Here is a 15,314-nt window from a genome sequence, read left to right on the forward strand (position 1 = left end):
CTTTACTCTGATTCTGTTTCGGTAGTAAACAATAACAAAGCAAAGACAAATTATACTCAGTACAGGCGGAATTAAATCCGCCAGCATGAAATCAAATTCACTTCCGAGTGAAAACTGGGAACTATATCATTAAATTTGAAATAAAACTCGTCCTTTTTTCACCTTTTTTGGCCAAAACAAAATAGGTCAAAATATGCTTAGCATATTCCTTAGCCTTTTTTGACCTAAAAAACTGCATATTTCCGATATGCCATTATTTTCTTAAAGCTTGTACTTTTATGTTTATTGATTTTTTTTTTTTAATCAAACGTACTTAAACGTATGTATGCATTTTTCATGGACTACTTTATCTGTTCTGCTCCAATAGTCCTTGATAAAATAACGATATTATTCAAATTGTTCGCTGTGTTACAATCGGGACTGTACTTCAAAAACTGCAAAACTTTGTCCAGTATGTTTTCTGTTTTTCTGTTGGTACATAATTTAAATACAACAAAAAATTAATTACAAGATTTAAACAACTATTAAAAAAATACAAAAAATTTAATTATTTCGACAGCTTAGACGAGCTGAAGGCCTTAACTGCAAGAGCTCTTAATTTAGTTAGCTTATAGTTTTAACTTTGAGTTAGCTTTATATAAATGAATACAAATAAATAAAATAATTATATTTTTAAATAATTTGTTTAATGCTTACAAATTCTATATCGATAGCTGCCGATTCTTATCGACTCGCAATTCGATTGCAATATCGATGGAGCAGCCTGAAAACATCGATAAGTGCGCTGCCGAGTCGATATTATTTATGTATTTGTTGTAAACAAAAAGAGCGCGATTTTGTGCAAAAATCGCAGTCTAATATAATAAAATGCACATCAAGCAGGTGAGTTGGACGGCCGGCGATGCCGCGGTAGCTCAGCAATTGCCCTACCACTCTGACCACTCTGTTTCCAGATTATTATACAAGGCTTCAAGAGTTACAAGGACCAGACGGTGGTGGAGCCATTCGACAAGCGCCACAACGTTGTAGTCGGACGCAATGGCTCCGGCAAGAGCAACTTCTTCTACGGTGGGTAGTCCATAGTCCATAGTCCACAGCATCTGGAAACAATCTTTAATCCAATCCCAATCCAATCCCTCCGCAGCCATCCAGTTCGTGCTGAGCGATGAGTTCACCCACTTGCGGCCGGAGCAGCGCCAGTCGCTGCTGCACGAGGGAACCGGTGCCCGCGTCATCTCCGCCTATGTGGAGATCATCTTCGACAACTCGGACAACCGGGTGCCAGTGAGTAGTCCTATATATACACCCCTATATATATATAAACCCACTCCCTCTGCTCCCAAACAGATCGACAAGGAGGAGATCTTCCTGCGGCGCGTGATCGGCGCCAAGAAGGACCAGTACTTCCTCAACAAGAAGGTGGTGCCGCGCAACGAGGTGGTCAATCTGCTCGAGTCGGCCGGCTTCTCCAGCTCGAATCCCTACTACATTGTGAAGCAGGGCAAGATCAACCAGATGGCCACGGCGGCCGACTCGTATCGCCTGAAGCTGCTGCGCGAGGTGGCCGGCACGCGGGTGTACGACGAGCGGAAGGAGGAGTCGCTCAATCTGCTGCGCGAGACGGACAGCAAGGTGGAGAAGATCAGCGAGTATCTGAAGACCATCGAGGACAGGCTGCAGACGCTCGAGGAGGAGAAGGAGGAGCTGAAGGAGTACCAGAAGTGGGACAAGACGCGACGCACCCTCGAGTACATACGCTACGAGACGGAGCTGAAGGACACGCGCAAGGCGCTCGACGAGCTGCAGCTGCAGCGCAAGTCGTCGTCGGACAAGAAGAAGATCTACAACATCGAGATCCAGAGGGCGCAGGAGAAGATCAAGGATGTGCAGAAGAACCTCAAGGAGGCCAAGAAGAAGGTGCAGGGCACCAAGGAGGAGCGCTCCGTCCTGATGACCGAGCAGCAGCAGCTGCTGCGCGAGAAGACCAAGCTGGATCTCACCATCGTGGATCTGAATGACGAGGTGCAGGGCGACAACAAGTCGAAGGAGCGCGCCGACCAGGAGCTCAAGAACCTCAAGGTCACGATAGCCGAGCGCGAGAAGGAGCTGGACGACGTGAAGCCCAAGTACGAGGCGATGAAGCGCAAGGAGGAGGACTGCTCCCGCGAGCTGCAGCTGAAGGAGCAGAAGCGCAAGGAGCTCTACGCCAAGCAGGGGCGCGGCTCGCAGTTCTCCTCGCGCGAGGATCGCGACAAGTGGATCACCAATGAGCTGAAATCGATCAGCAAGCAGACGCGCGACAAGATCGCCCATCATGCCAAGCTGGTGGAGGACCTCAAGAAGGACGCCACCTCCGAGAAGGATCTGGGCCAGAAGATCGAGGAGCACTCCTCGGAACTGGAGCAACTGCGCCTGCAGATCGACGAGCACAACAAGAAGTACTACGAGCTGAAGAAGACCAAGGACCAGCACCAGTCGATGCGCAACGAGCTGTGGCGCAAGGAGACCCAGATGACGCAGCAGCTGCAGACGCACAAGGAGGAGCTCTCCCGCGCCGACCAGGCGCTGCGCAGCATGGCCGGCAAGCCGATCCTCAATGGCTGCGATTCGGTGCGCAAGGTGCTCGACAGCTTCGTCGAGCGCGGCGGTCAATCGGCGGAGATTGCGCGTGCCTATTACGGCCCAGTGATTGAGAACTTTAGCTGCGACAAGACCATCTACACGGCCGTCGAGGTGACGGCCGCCAATCGGCTGTTCCATCACATTGTCGAGTCCGAATACGAGGGCACCCAGATCCTCAAGGAGATGAACAAGCTGAAGCTGCCCGGCGAGGTGACCTTTATGCCGCTGAACCGCCTGCAGGTGAAGATCCACGACTATCCCGACGATCCCGACTCCATACCGATGATCTCGAAGCTCAAGTACGACGAGCAGCACGACAAGGCGCTGCGCTACATCTTCGGCAAGACGCTGATCTGCAGGAACTTGGAGCGAGCCACCGAGCTGGCCAAGAGCACGGGGCTGGATTGCGTGACGCTGGACGGCGATCAGGTGTCGTCGAAGGGCTCCCTCACAGGCGGCTACTTCAATACCTCCCGCTCGCGTTTGGAGATGCAAAAGAAACGCACCGAGTACACCTCACAGATAGCCGAGTTCGAAAAGAAGCTAAGCAAGCTGCGAAACGAACTAAAGTCCACGGAGAACAACATCAATTCGATTGTCAGCGAGATGCAGAAGACGGAGACGAAGCAGGGCAAGTCGAAGGATGTGTTCGAGAAGGTGCAGGGCGAGATCAGGCTGATGAAGGAGGAGCTGCTGCGCATCGAGCAGTATCGGGCGCCCAAGGAGCGCTCGCTGGCGCAGTGCAAGGCCTCGCTGGAGTCGATGACCAGTACCAAGTCCAGTCTGGAGGCCGAGCTCAAGCAGGAGCTCATGTCCACGCTGTCGTCGCAGGATCAGCGCGAGATAGACCAGCTAAACGACGATATCCGGCGGCTGAACCAGGAGAACAAGGAGGCCTTCACGCAGCGCATGCAGTTCGAGGTGCGCAAGAACAAGCTGGACAATCTGCTGATCAACAACCTCTTTCGGCGGCGCGACGAGCTCATCCAGGCGCTGCAGGAGATCTCCGTGGAGGATCGCAAGCGCAAGCTGAACAACTGCAAGACGGAGCTGGTCTCCGCCGAGAAGCGCATCAAGAAGGTCAACGCCGATCTGGAGGAGATCGAGAAGCGGGTCACGGAGGCCGTGCAGCTGCAGAAGGAGCTGCAGGGGGAGCTCGAGACGCATGTGCGCAAGGAGAAGGAGGCCGAGGAGAATCTCAACAAGGATTCCAAGCAGCTGGAGAAGTGGTCGACCAGGGAGAACATGCTGAACGAGAAGATCGACGAGTGCACCGAGAAGATAGCCAGTTTGGGCGCCGTTCCCCAGGTGGATGCCGCCTACAGCCGCATGTCGCTGAAGAACATCTTCAAGGAGCTGGAGAAGGCCAATCAGCATCTGAAGAAGTACAATCATGTGAACAAGAAGGCCCTCGATCAGTTCCTCAGCTTCTCCGAGCAAAAGGAGAAGCTGTATCGCCGCAAAGAGGAGCTGGATATCGGGGATCAGAAGATCCACATGCTCATCCAGTCGCTGGAGATGCAGAAGGTGGAGGCCATACAGTTCACCTTCCGCCAGGTGGCCCAGAACTTCACCAAGGTCTTCAAGAAGCTGGTGCCCATGGGCGCCGGCTATTTGATACTCAAGACCAAGGACAACGAGGGCGAGGAGATGGAGAAGGAGGTGGCCAACTCGGACGCCTTCACGGGCATCGGCATTCGGGTCTCCTTCACCGGCATCGAGGCCGAGATGCGCGAGATGAACCAGCTGTCCGGCGGCCAGAAGTCCCTGGTCGCCCTGGCCCTCATCTTCTCCATCCAAAAGTGCGATCCGGCTCCCTTCTACCTGTTCGACGAGATAGATCAGGTGAGTACTTGATAGAGCCCTGCATGAATGAATTCTCTGTTTTATATGAATGAATTAATTCGAATTTTGAGTTCATTTTTATTTATTTCTTACTTATTTCCTGGTGCTACAAGGATTTCCTTGTAATTTAATGCCCTAGTCACATGAACAATATTAAGAATTATGTAGGTCCCTACTTATATTAGAGTTTTACACTTATATCTAACATTTAATGCAATTAACAATAATAATTGGCAGTTTAAATAATTGTTGAAAATCTAAATTTAATTAGTTTTGTTATTTTATTATAATTTTAATTTTAATTGGTACTTTGCGATTTTAAAAATGTAAATAATTTGTCCCTAAATTGCGTTGTGCTATCAATTATTTTAAGACGTTGTGGCAGTTCGTTCCACAACATTAAGCATAAGCTAGCATCCTCGGATTCAAATAGAATTGAATTAATTTGAATTTTGAGTTTAATAGAATTGAATGAATGAATGTCATGAATTCCGAAATAATTCAAACGACAATTTCTTTTGAAGAAGAAAGGGCCATCATTTTGTGATTAAATACGCATGAATTTTATTTTCTAAGCAGTTAACATTGATTTGTTACAAATTTACCACTTTTTGTTCTCAAAAGAAAGCACAAAAAAATCTGGCAAATTCAAAAAATTCATACAAAATATTTATTCATTCATTCAATTCGAAATGAATTTATAAAACATTCAATTTATTTCACATAGAATTGAATTAAACAAATCAGAAATTTTATGACATACAATGATAAAACAAAAATTGAATGATTCTAATTCAATTTGAAATGAATTAGAAAAACATTCAATTTATTTCACATAGAATTGAATTAAACAAATCAGAAATTTTATGGCATACTATGATAAAACAAAAATTTAATGATTCTAATTCAATTTGAAATGAATTAGAAAAACTTTCAATTTATTTCTAATAGAATTGAATTAAACAAATCAGAAATTTCATGGCATACAATGATAAAACAAAAATTTGTTGAAAATTGAATGATTCTAATTTAATTCGAAATGAATTAAAATAACTTTCAATTTATTTCACATAGAATTGAATTAAACAAATTAGAAATTTTCACGGCTTACAATGATAAAACAAAAATTGAATGATTCACGCAGGGCACTTATCCCTTACCTATATAATTAATTCCCCCCTTTTTTGTGCAGGCCCTGGATGCAATGCATCGAAAGGCGGTGGCGGACATGATCCACGAGCTGAGCGACACGGCCCAGTTCATCACGACAACGTTCCGGCCGGAATTGCTGGAGAACGCGCACAAGTTTTATGGAGTGCGATTCCGCAACAAGGTCAGCCACATCGATTGTGTGACCCGCGAGGAAGCCAAGGACTTTGTCGAGGACGACAGCACCCACGCCTAAGTCGCGAGAGATTTTCCCAGCCAAATCCACATCCCCCAGCCCACCACCCCTCGTCATCCCTCGTCGCAATTATTAGTTGAGTTTTCGTACTCCCAAGGATCTGTTTTCACATCCCTGGGAATCATCTATACCGATATATATATATATAGTTCTTTTTTTTAAACATACTTGCTACTTGTAATTTTCCTTAACAACGAGAGTCTAAGCCGTCGTGCTCGCTGCGTAAAACACTTCGAGCGAGAGCTGAGCCACTCTAAACCCAGATCAATATGTAATAAAGCACATAGAGAAGTAATATTAATTATATTTAAAAAATAAAAACAAACAAAATGTGTATTAAAAAGCTTATGCAAAACAAATGCGTTGAAGTGTGTTTCTTTTAAATTTTTGTAAATTGGCATTAAAATTTGTGTTCCAGGGAATAACGAGTACCTAATAATCATTGCAAATATTTTTTAAAAAACTTTAACCTATGTATTTATTATATAAAAAAATTAATTCATTTGTCTGACTGCTAAATCTTCCCATCAGTAATAACTAGACCTCGGTTTTTGGATACTTTTCCATTTTTGTCCGCTTTTAAGCAAACTAGTCTCTCAGTTTTAAAGCTATCGGACAACTATATCCTTTAGCTCCCATAAAAAATAATCAGTGATTTTTTGACATTTAACCTTCTTTTCTTAGGAATATTATTCTTTATATATTTCTGAATTTCGGATTAAATTAAAAAAAATCCGACGAATCATTGCCATTGGAACGATCGAAAAATTAATAGGAAAGTAGTAGGAAATAAATTATAGCTTTTTTATTGTATTCTCTTCTACTCTAGGTTATGACTGTTTTTTAATATTTCCGAATTTCAAATTAAATTTAACAAAAATCGGACGACTATATTATATAGCTGCTTTTGGAAGAATAGAAAAAATAATGTCAAAATAATACAGAATTTAACATTTTTGCGATTTGTAAATTAATAGAAATTATCTGGAAGGATAAAATAACTTCCGTTGTCCTGCCTTTCTTGTTTTAAATATAATAAATATAAAATAATATTGAAAATATGCAAAATATATGCAATAATATGCTAATAATATGCACAAAAACGTTAATATGCCATTAATTTTAAACTTTATTTTTAATAAAACGAACTTTGGTGTTTTCGGAATTGGAATCTATATCCCTATAAATTGATCATATAAAAATATGCAAGATCCGAGGTCTAGTAAATAGCATTAAGCTAACAAACTAAAGAAAGCTAAGAACAACACTATAAAACGTTTGAAAAATCGCAAAAAGTTAATATGTGTACATTAGGGCGGTCCAAAAAATGAAATTCTATTCTCACCCCTTTACATGGTATATTAAAGTATGCAAAAAATGTATGTGAAAATAAAAAAAAAAAATTTCGTGACTTAGACCTTGCGAATCGTCCTCAAAGTTTGCTTAAAAATTACTCATACGACACGTATAACAGTTCGAATTTGATCGAAAAAAATCGCTTGTCAAATCATAACTTTATTAAAATTATTGTTAAAAAAAAGGAAACTGAATTGTTGAAATCTATGCCACCTTAATTAGAAAAACTTATTAATCGAAGGCAACAGTGCGTATGGGTGATTATTTGATTATTTGATTTTTTAAATTATCTTTTGGGACTTTAAAAATTCCCATACAAATGTGGACCATAAAACATGGCTTTAAATGAAGAACACTGGTTTATTACACAAAAGAATCGATCAACAACGTACAGCTAACGGTTAGTAGTTAATAAATGTGTGTGCTTTCGTTTAGAACTAAGCAACCGAGGCCCCAGTCCCCAGTGCCTGGTTCCCCAATCCCTTGCAGCTGTCCTCAGCTGGCCACCGCATCCAGTTGCTCCTGGATGGCGTTCAGCGCGAAGATGGTGCTGAAGCACATGCCCACGGTGGCCACCTCCAGCTGGGTGATGTTGTAGTGCAGCGGCAGGCGCCACAGGACGAAGTGGTTGAGCAGGACGAGCAGCGCGAGGCCGAGGGACCACCAGTGCTCGTCGACGATGGCGATGCGCCACAGGCACTGGACGTTCCAGAGGACGCACAGGCCCAGTTGGGCGGCATCCAGCCGGACGAAGGTGGCGCCCAGCGAGCTGCTGCTGCTGCTGCGACTGCCGGGGCCGCCGAACCACAGGCTGGTGACCGCCAGCGTGAGGACGCAGCTCCAGAGCCCGAAGGCCAGACGCTCCCAGTCGGCGCCGAAGAAGTCCGCCATGCGGGTGGCCGGATTCACCGCCTGCAGCTCGCCCACCACCAAGGTGACGAAGAGGACGCAGGAGTAGCGGCGCGACTTGTCGCACAGCAGCCGCTGCAGTGCACCCGGATTGGGGTGCGTGTGCCGCAGCAGGCAGAGCAGGCTGTGCCCGAAGTAGATCCCGAAGGCGGCCATCGCCTGGCTGCCGGTGCTCCGTTTCAGGCCCCAGCCGGAGATCACGGCCAGCACGAAGTGGATGAGGCACAGGGCCAGGCGGGAGGAACCGCCATTGACCGGCGGGTTCACCATGGCCCGCTGGTTGAGCCTCCTGTCCTGGCTTCTAATTAATTTATTTATTTAATTTAATTTTTAAGCACAAGAAATCGTTTTGAATACGAGCACACTGAACTATCGATAGGCCAGGGCCATTCGATAACTATGCAATAGTCTAGTCACACTATGTGGGGTGACGTATCGATTACTCAAAAAAAGGTGTTTCCACTGGGTTAACTCTAAGTATCGAGTAATGACATCTAGTGATTGTTGTTTATTTTACTAGGGATAGAAAATAAATACAAAATATACCGAAAAATACAAAAAAAAAACCAAAGACCCTAAAAGTTCCTTATATTGCCCACATCCTATGTAAAACAGCCTATGTAAAAAAAAACCGGGTTATGTCAATAACCCCATAACTCCACCCTAGTGTAAATAGGCTATAAAGTGTCATACCATGCGATACATTCGATTCAAGCAATCGCCGCAAGGCTGCGTCTAGTGTCATACCTAGATAGACTGTCATAAAAACCCATTCGATACATTCGATATAAATAAACACCGAAAGGCTTGTGTTTATTATATTACGACGTGTCTGCATTTGACCCTTTCGGCCGAGCAGAGGATCTCTGGCTAGTGCGCGATCGCCGCCGCAGGACAAGCAGGACATCATTCGGGAGGACAAGGAGGAGCGGAGCCGCAGGAAGCGCCAGCCAAGCGAGGAGGAGGAAGAACGAAACGAAAGGGAAAGGAGAAGGAGAAGAGAAACCACCATCATCATCGAGATCGAGGACATACAGGATGGCTGGATCCGCGCTGCGCCGCCTAATGGCCGAATACAAACGTAGGTCGAAAGTCCAACTCTTCACATATACACATATCTAACCCACTCTAATCCCCGCCAGAGTTAACACTTGACCCGCCCGAGGGCATTGTGGCCGGCCCCATCAGCGAGGACAACTTCTTCGAGTGGGAGGCACTGATTGCGTGAGTTGGGATCCCCAGATACTCCAGATCATATCATATCATATCCACTCACCTTTGCCCTTTCACCTTTCACCTTTGCAGCGGACCCGAGGGCACTTGCTTCGAGGGCGGCGTCTTTCCCGCCCGGCTCGTCTTTCCACCCGACTACCCACTGAGTCCGCCAAAAATGAAATTCACTTGTGATATGTTCCATCCCAACATCTTCGCCGACGGCCGGGTCTGCATATCAATACTCCACGCGCCCGGCGACGATCCCATGGGCTATGAGCTCTCCGCCGAGCGCTGGAGTCCCGTCCAGAGCGTCGAGAAGATCTTGCTCAGCGTGGTCAGCATGCTGGCGGGTAAGGAGGCGTTATAAAGCGCGCTCAAGGAGCTCCTTTGAGTGGTTCAAATTCCCTAGATTATTGTTCATTACTTATTATATTTATTTGATTATTTATTTACTTATTGGTTGCTCCAAAGTCAGATCAGAATGTCTATAAACTCATAAACAGCTACGGAAAATAATAGTAGTTTTAAACATTTATTTTATAAAGACTACTGTGCTATTTATTTTCAATCTCAAGGTTCTCTTTTGAGTGGTTAATTCCCTAGATTATTCTTCTTTACTTTTTATATTTATTTGATTATTTATTTATTTATTGGTTGCTCCAAAGTCAGATCAGAATGTCTATAAACTCATAAGCAGCTACGGAAAAAATATTAGTTTTAAACATTTATTTTATAAAAAGTACTGTAGTATTTATTTTCAATCTCAAGGTGCTTCTTTGAGTGGTTTAAATTCCCTAGATTATTCTTCTTTACTTTTTATATTTATTTGATTATTTATTTACTTATTGGTTGCTCTAAAGTCAGATCAGAATGTCTATAAACTCATAAGCAGCTACGGAAAATAACAGTAGTTTTAAACATTAATTTTATAAAGACTACTGTGCTATTTATTTTCAATCTCAAGGTTCTCTTTTGAGTGGTTAATTCCCTAGATTATCTATGAGTTTCCTTTTTCTTTAGTTTTTATATTTATTTATTTATCTAAGATCAGATCAGAATGTCTATAAACTCATAAACAGCTACGGAAAATAATAGTAATTTTCAACATTTCTTTTAAATAGACTACTCTCTCCTCTCAAAGTATATAAAAATCAAAAAACAAATAAAACTTTCATTAAACTTGTATTAAAAAATGCATAAAAATCAAAATGTAAAGTAGTGTATTTAAAATATGATGTATTATCGGTATCGATTTTCTTTAAAAAATCTTAAAGAATCTTTTCCAAATAAAACAAATTTAAGATTCTCAAAGTATATTAAATTCAAAAAACAAATAAAACTTTCATTAAGCTTGTATAAAAAATGCATAAAAATAAAAACTATAAAGTAGGTTATTTAAAATTTATTTTTGGTAGCCTAATGGATTTTCCTATCCAATTAAAGGAAATTTAAGATATTATTGCCAAAATTAGCAACTGAAAAAATACAGATAATAAATCTAGTAAGCAACTGATTAAAGAGCACTCAAATATTGAAGATGTTACGTTTCCTTACCCAAGTTCATCCACTCAAGGGCAGTCCAACCCTCCCTACAATCCAATCCAATCCAAACTAATCTCGCTTTCTGCCCCACAGAACCCAACGATGAGAGCGGCGCCAATGTGGATGCCGCCATCATGTGGCGCGAGCGGAGGGACGAGTTCAACGCCATCGCCCGACGCCTGGTGCGCAAAACCCTCGGACTGCCGCCGTAGAGGATGAGGATGATCAAAATGAACTGGACTGGAGCCACTGGACCACTGGAGCCATGTCCGCCACCGTCGACCCCAAAAACTTTCTATCCCGAACCCGAACACGAACACGATTCCAAGATTGCGCCTCACAGAAAATGCTAACCCACAGTTCCCTAAAATCCTCGTCGAGATCTAATCGACAAAGACGTTTCAATTTAGCAAAAATAAAGAACCTAGCAATAAAATCGACTGTCAAACACAAACAGGCATTGGGTTATATCCCCGTCACAATGAATCTTTGGCTAATAGGAGGGTTTTTCGATTGAAAATACTCACCTAATGGATCTTAAAATATGTGAACCTGGGACCGTAACTGTTATGAGTTTTATGTTAAAAATCACATTTTAACAGTTATTTTCGGATTCGTAAAGTAAAACTCAAAGAATAACTGTTATTTCATGAGTTTTATAATAAAAGTTGACAAATAACAGTTATAAAAAGTTATAAAAAACTCGGTTAGCATGTTTTTATTAATTATTTAATTTTTTTTTAAATGTCAAGGGAATAAAAATTATACATAAAAATCAACAAATAACAGTTATTTTTTGAGTTTTTTTTTATAAAAATCAAATAAATAAAAATCATTACGTATTTGTAAACTACAATGGCTAACAAAAATAATGGTGTATTTAAAAAAATTTTAGGACTCTTCTAAGTGCATGACTTTTTGGTAAGAAAAATTTACAATAACAGTTATTTTCGGTGAACAATGTGAAAAGTTCGTAGGAATGGCAAATAAATGTTTATTAAACATTAATTTAACATAATTACAGGATCCTCATGGGGGTTTTCTATGATATTCGCGTATGGAAACGTTTATATTTTCAAATAGTTTTAATTGGAAGTTGGATTTCATCATCCTCATTATATTTCCTAGTACGACAAACTATTAAAAAGCGAAGAAGAGTTTTCATTTGGCTAGTTTACGTTTATTAGGTATTTTGGTTCGGTTTATATAGTCGTTACATATCAATTAAGTCTAATTTCATTACTTCCCGCTGATCGTTAACCGAAATCCCACAAGCGAAATTGTTCTAGGCATGCATTCATATATATTTTACTACACATTTGTAAATGTTTTCACTTGATTAGGTAAATTGATTAATGTACACTTTGATAAGGCCTATGACTGTGTGTATATATCTGTATATATAGTAGGTATAAGGTAAATGCAATACGTTGGCTAAGTGTGTGGGTAAGGTAGTTAAAGTTATAGTTATCTAATTGCTGTTGAAGGTTACTAAGCCACACGAATTTCAATTGACCCATACCGCATAGGTTTATGCTCTCTTTTTGTTTGGTTTTCGGATCACAGATCTGGTCGAAAATTCCAACGATCGAGTACAGTGGGCTCAAAGCAATCGGTTGAAACACTTCCCCTTTATGGAAACACCCGTCGTTACCTTCGGTGACCAAATAACCCACTGCACGGTGGTTAAAAGTCAGTGCTTAGTGGTCTATTTTGGTTTCAACTATCATAAAAGTGCAGTTCTTATCTCAACTATCCTTGTGACTTGATAAGAATTGGTCGTATAAATTTAATGGATTATTTACCAATCAGATGGTAGAAAATATCGATTTCAGTTTTTAAAACCTGTTTTTTTTGTATGTAAAAAATCCAAGAAATACTATTAATTTGAAAACAAATTAAATATTTCAAATTCCCATGCATATTCCCTTTTTTACTTGATAAATGTTTAAAAATATCACTTTTCAGACTGCCGCCAAATGAATCATTCAAATGATTCACTCATTTTTTGTCAATTAATTTGAAAACAAATTAAATATTTAAAGTTCCCATCCATATTCCTTTTTTTACTTGAGAAATATTTAAAATGCCGCTAAATTAATCATTCAAATGATTCACGCATTTTTTTGTCCCACTGTGCGCGGGTGTGTCATAAACAATTAATTTGAAAACAAATTAAATATTTAAAGTTCCCATCCATATTCCTTTTTTTACTTGAGAAATATTTAAAATGCCGCTAAATGAATCAAACCATTCAAATGATTCACGCATTTTTTTGACCCACTGTGCGCGGGTGTGTCATAGCTTGAATATTTAGCTGTTGGTGGCGTAATTAACCTTTGCGAAACCAGTTAAATACATATATCTAGTGCCATGAGACCGTACAAATGAAAATAGCAAAATGACAACAGACAAAACTCAAGCAGGATGCTAGGAAAAAGGGAGGGGTATTAAACACAAACATGATTGGTTGGTTACAAGTGTATAATTAACATATTTGGGGGACAAGCAAACTTAACACGGTCTTTGAACTAAAGAATAAAGATGTCCAGAGCCTCGGCCAGCTAGTCCACGTGGTACTCCGTCCGATGGGGCGAGCCGTGTCGCTTCTCGGCCACAAATACCCCGCTGACGCCCGCCAGACTGGTCACGCCCCGCACGCCGGTGCTGCGGAAGTAGATCAGCAGATACTGCTCGCCATGCCGCAGCTCCACATCGTCGGCAAAGTCGAGACGCACCTGCTCCTGGGCATTGGCCTCCTGCTGCCGTCGCAGCCGCTGCCGGTTCTTGTGATGATGCCGCCCGCGTCGATGATGCGAGGGCGTGTCGAACGGATCCGCCTCGTGATTCGAGTCCGAGGAGGAGGCGGGCGACTCGGCCTGGTTCACATACTCGTAGGCTGCGTAGTCCGCCAGACTGGCGTATTCCGCCGGATAGATGCCAATCCAGTCGTTGGGACCCTCGTCGAACTCCGCCTGCTTGCGATACTCCACGGTGTTCTCGTCGCCAATCCGCCAGAGCGTCAGCGGCGAGAAGACCACGCCCGGCGCCCGCACATTCGGATAGAGCTTGAGCGCAAAGTCGCTGGTCACCGGCTTGTGATCGCTGATCGTGTAGACGGGATGCGATTTGTACGAGCACTGCTCGATGGAAAGCTGCATGCCGGGCTGTCGGTTCATCGGCTGGACGGCGTACATGATGCGGTCCGTCCATGCCGGGCGCCGCTTTAAATCATACTCCGAGGTGCCCTCGCGGAACTTGAAGGTGGGCGGAAAGGCGGGCAGGCGCTCGTGCAGCAGCTGAAAGGCCTGCTGCGACTTCTCGCGCACCTGGTAGAGTTGATCCCGCCGGATGAGCGCCTCGTGCTGCGACTCATCGCGCAGCAAATCCCGCACCTCCGTCGAGGAATCGCCGCCCTGCAGGCGAAAGTTGAGATCGCCAAACCAAAAGACATAGTCATGATCGTAGATCTCGCGGTACCGCTTGACATGGTAGTGATGATTCTCGATAATCTGCCTGTAGTCCTCGATCCGCTCGTCCAGCTGATGATCGTGGGCGGCCAAATGGGCCACCACGAAGGCCAGGCCGCAGCCGTAGAGGGTGAATCTCACGCTGACGGCGCCCTTGTTGCCCCAAATGCCGCCGAAGCCGGTGCGCGTGAACTCCGCCTCGATGTCCTGCAGATGCTCCACATGCTGGCGCCGCACGAACATGCTGAGCAGCAGTCCCTGCATTTGCTCCGTCTTGACGGCCACATAGTCATAGCCGCGGAGCAGCTCCTTGGCCTTGTGCGTCCAGGGGTCCTCCTTGAACAGGCCGAGCACCTGTTGCTGCGGCTGGGCATTGACCTCCTGCAGGCCCAGGGCATAGATGTCCGGCAGATGGGCCGCCGGCGATTCCGGCGACTCCTTGCTCACGTCCTGGAGGCCCAGCAGCTGGCGCAGCGATATGTTCTCCGGGAAGCGACTGCCCACGTTCCAGGTGACCACATAGACGCGGTACGTCTCCAGCAGCTGCTTGCCACTGCTGCTGCCCCTTGCCGCGTCCAAGGTGTCCGGGATTTTGGATTGGGATGACGGGGTGCCCTCCGCTTGGCTCATTTCTCTGGGTTTAACCTTTCCAGCTGTTTTCAGCAGCAATTAAGATTGTTTGCCCAACCGATTCTCTATGCTTCCGCCGCTCTCGAGTGGCCCCAATCTCTCGGCTATTTGGCGTAGACAAGCGAGTAAGCGAGCAATTGCTGAAAATATTGCACCACAAATTGTTTTTAACACTTGTTTGCCCAGCCCAGCAACAACAACAACAACAACGCAATAATAACAGCAACAGCAACTAGGGATGACAAAAGTGAGATGGCACATTCGATTGCCGATAAATTAGTTGCAGCCCTATATTCCATCACATTTTGAATTTGAATAAA

The 15,314-nt window shown here is 43.8% G+C and overlaps 4 protein-coding genes across 4 annotated transcripts; 2 read left to right on the forward strand and 2 right to left on the reverse strand.

Moving 5' to 3' along the window:
* Positions 1 to 849: 849 nt before the first annotated feature.
* On the forward strand, positions 850 to 6,217 carry SMC3 (structural maintenance of chromosomes 3). The gene is made up of 5 exons (XM_017144223.3): positions 850 to 882; positions 954 to 1,068; positions 1,145 to 1,284; positions 1,348 to 4,467; positions 5,660 to 6,217. Exons 1-5 carry the CDS (start codon positions 868 to 870, stop codon positions 5,870 to 5,872), a joined length of 3,603 nt encoding a protein of 1,200 aa, XP_016999712.1. The 5' UTR covers positions 850 to 867; the 3' UTR covers positions 5,873 to 6,217.
* A 1,351-nt stretch (positions 6,218 to 7,568) lies between these two features.
* Positions 7,569 to 8,517, reverse strand: LOC108059104 (uncharacterized). Its single transcript, XM_017144181.3, has one exon. The coding sequence runs from the start codon at positions 8,405 to 8,407 to the stop codon at positions 7,724 to 7,726; it is 684 nt and encodes a 227-aa protein (XP_016999670.1). The 5' UTR covers positions 8,408 to 8,517; the 3' UTR covers positions 7,569 to 7,723.
* A 383-nt stretch (positions 8,518 to 8,900) lies between these two features.
* On the forward strand, positions 8,901 to 11,348 carry Ubc7 (ubiquitin conjugating enzyme 7). Its single transcript, XM_017144178.3, has 4 exons — positions 8,901 to 9,218; positions 9,280 to 9,361; positions 9,443 to 9,702; positions 10,988 to 11,348. The coding sequence occupies exons 1-4, from the start codon at positions 9,176 to 9,178 to the stop codon at positions 11,104 to 11,106; spliced, it is 504 nt and encodes a 167-aa protein (XP_016999667.1). The 5' UTR covers positions 8,901 to 9,175; the 3' UTR covers positions 11,107 to 11,348.
* A 2,016-nt stretch (positions 11,349 to 13,364) lies between these two features.
* Positions 13,365 to 15,228, reverse strand: LOC108059131 (inositol polyphosphate 5-phosphatase K). Its single transcript, XM_017144224.3, has one exon. The coding sequence runs from the start codon at positions 14,992 to 14,994 to the stop codon at positions 13,459 to 13,461; it is 1,536 nt and encodes a 511-aa protein (XP_016999713.2). The 5' UTR covers positions 14,995 to 15,228; the 3' UTR covers positions 13,365 to 13,458.
* Between the last annotated feature and the right edge of the window lie 86 nt (positions 15,229 to 15,314).

The sequence above is a fragment of the Drosophila takahashii genome, chromosome X, assembly GCF_030179915.1.
Source record: "Drosophila takahashii strain IR98-3 E-12201 chromosome X, DtakHiC1v2, whole genome shotgun sequence".
Classification (NCBI taxonomy): domain Eukaryota; kingdom Metazoa; phylum Arthropoda; class Insecta; order Diptera; family Drosophilidae; genus Drosophila; species Drosophila takahashii.

Excerpts from the sequence above, each read along its gene's own strand:
- LOC108059131 (XM_017144224.3), bottom strand. The coding sequence starts at position 14,994 with ATGAGCCAAGCGGAGGGCACCCCGTCATCCCAATCCAAAATCCCGGAC.
- Ubc7 (XM_017144178.3), top strand. The coding sequence starts at position 9,176 with ATGGCTGGATCCGCGCTGCGCCGCCTAATGGCCGAATACAAAC. Across the intron at positions 9,219-9,279 it reads CCTAATGGCCGAATACAAAC|AGTTAACACTTGACCCGCCC; the intron begins GTAGGTCGAAAG and ends AATCCCCGCCAG. Across the intron at positions 9,703-10,987 it reads CGTGGTCAGCATGCTGGCGG|AACCCAACGATGAGAGCGGC; the intron begins GTAAGGAGGCGT and ends TCTGCCCCACAG.
- SMC3 (XM_017144223.3), top strand. Across the intron at positions 1,285-1,347 it reads ACTCGGACAACCGGGTGCCA|ATCGACAAGGAGGAGATCTT; the intron begins GTGAGTAGTCCT and ends GCTCCCAAACAG. Across the intron at positions 4,468-5,659 it reads TGTTCGACGAGATAGATCAG|GCCCTGGATGCAATGCATCG; the intron begins GTGAGTACTTGA and ends TTTTTTGTGCAG.
- LOC108059104 (XM_017144181.3), bottom strand. The coding sequence starts at position 8,407 with ATGGTGAACCCGCCGGTCAATGGCGGTTCCTCCCGCCTGGCCCTGTGC.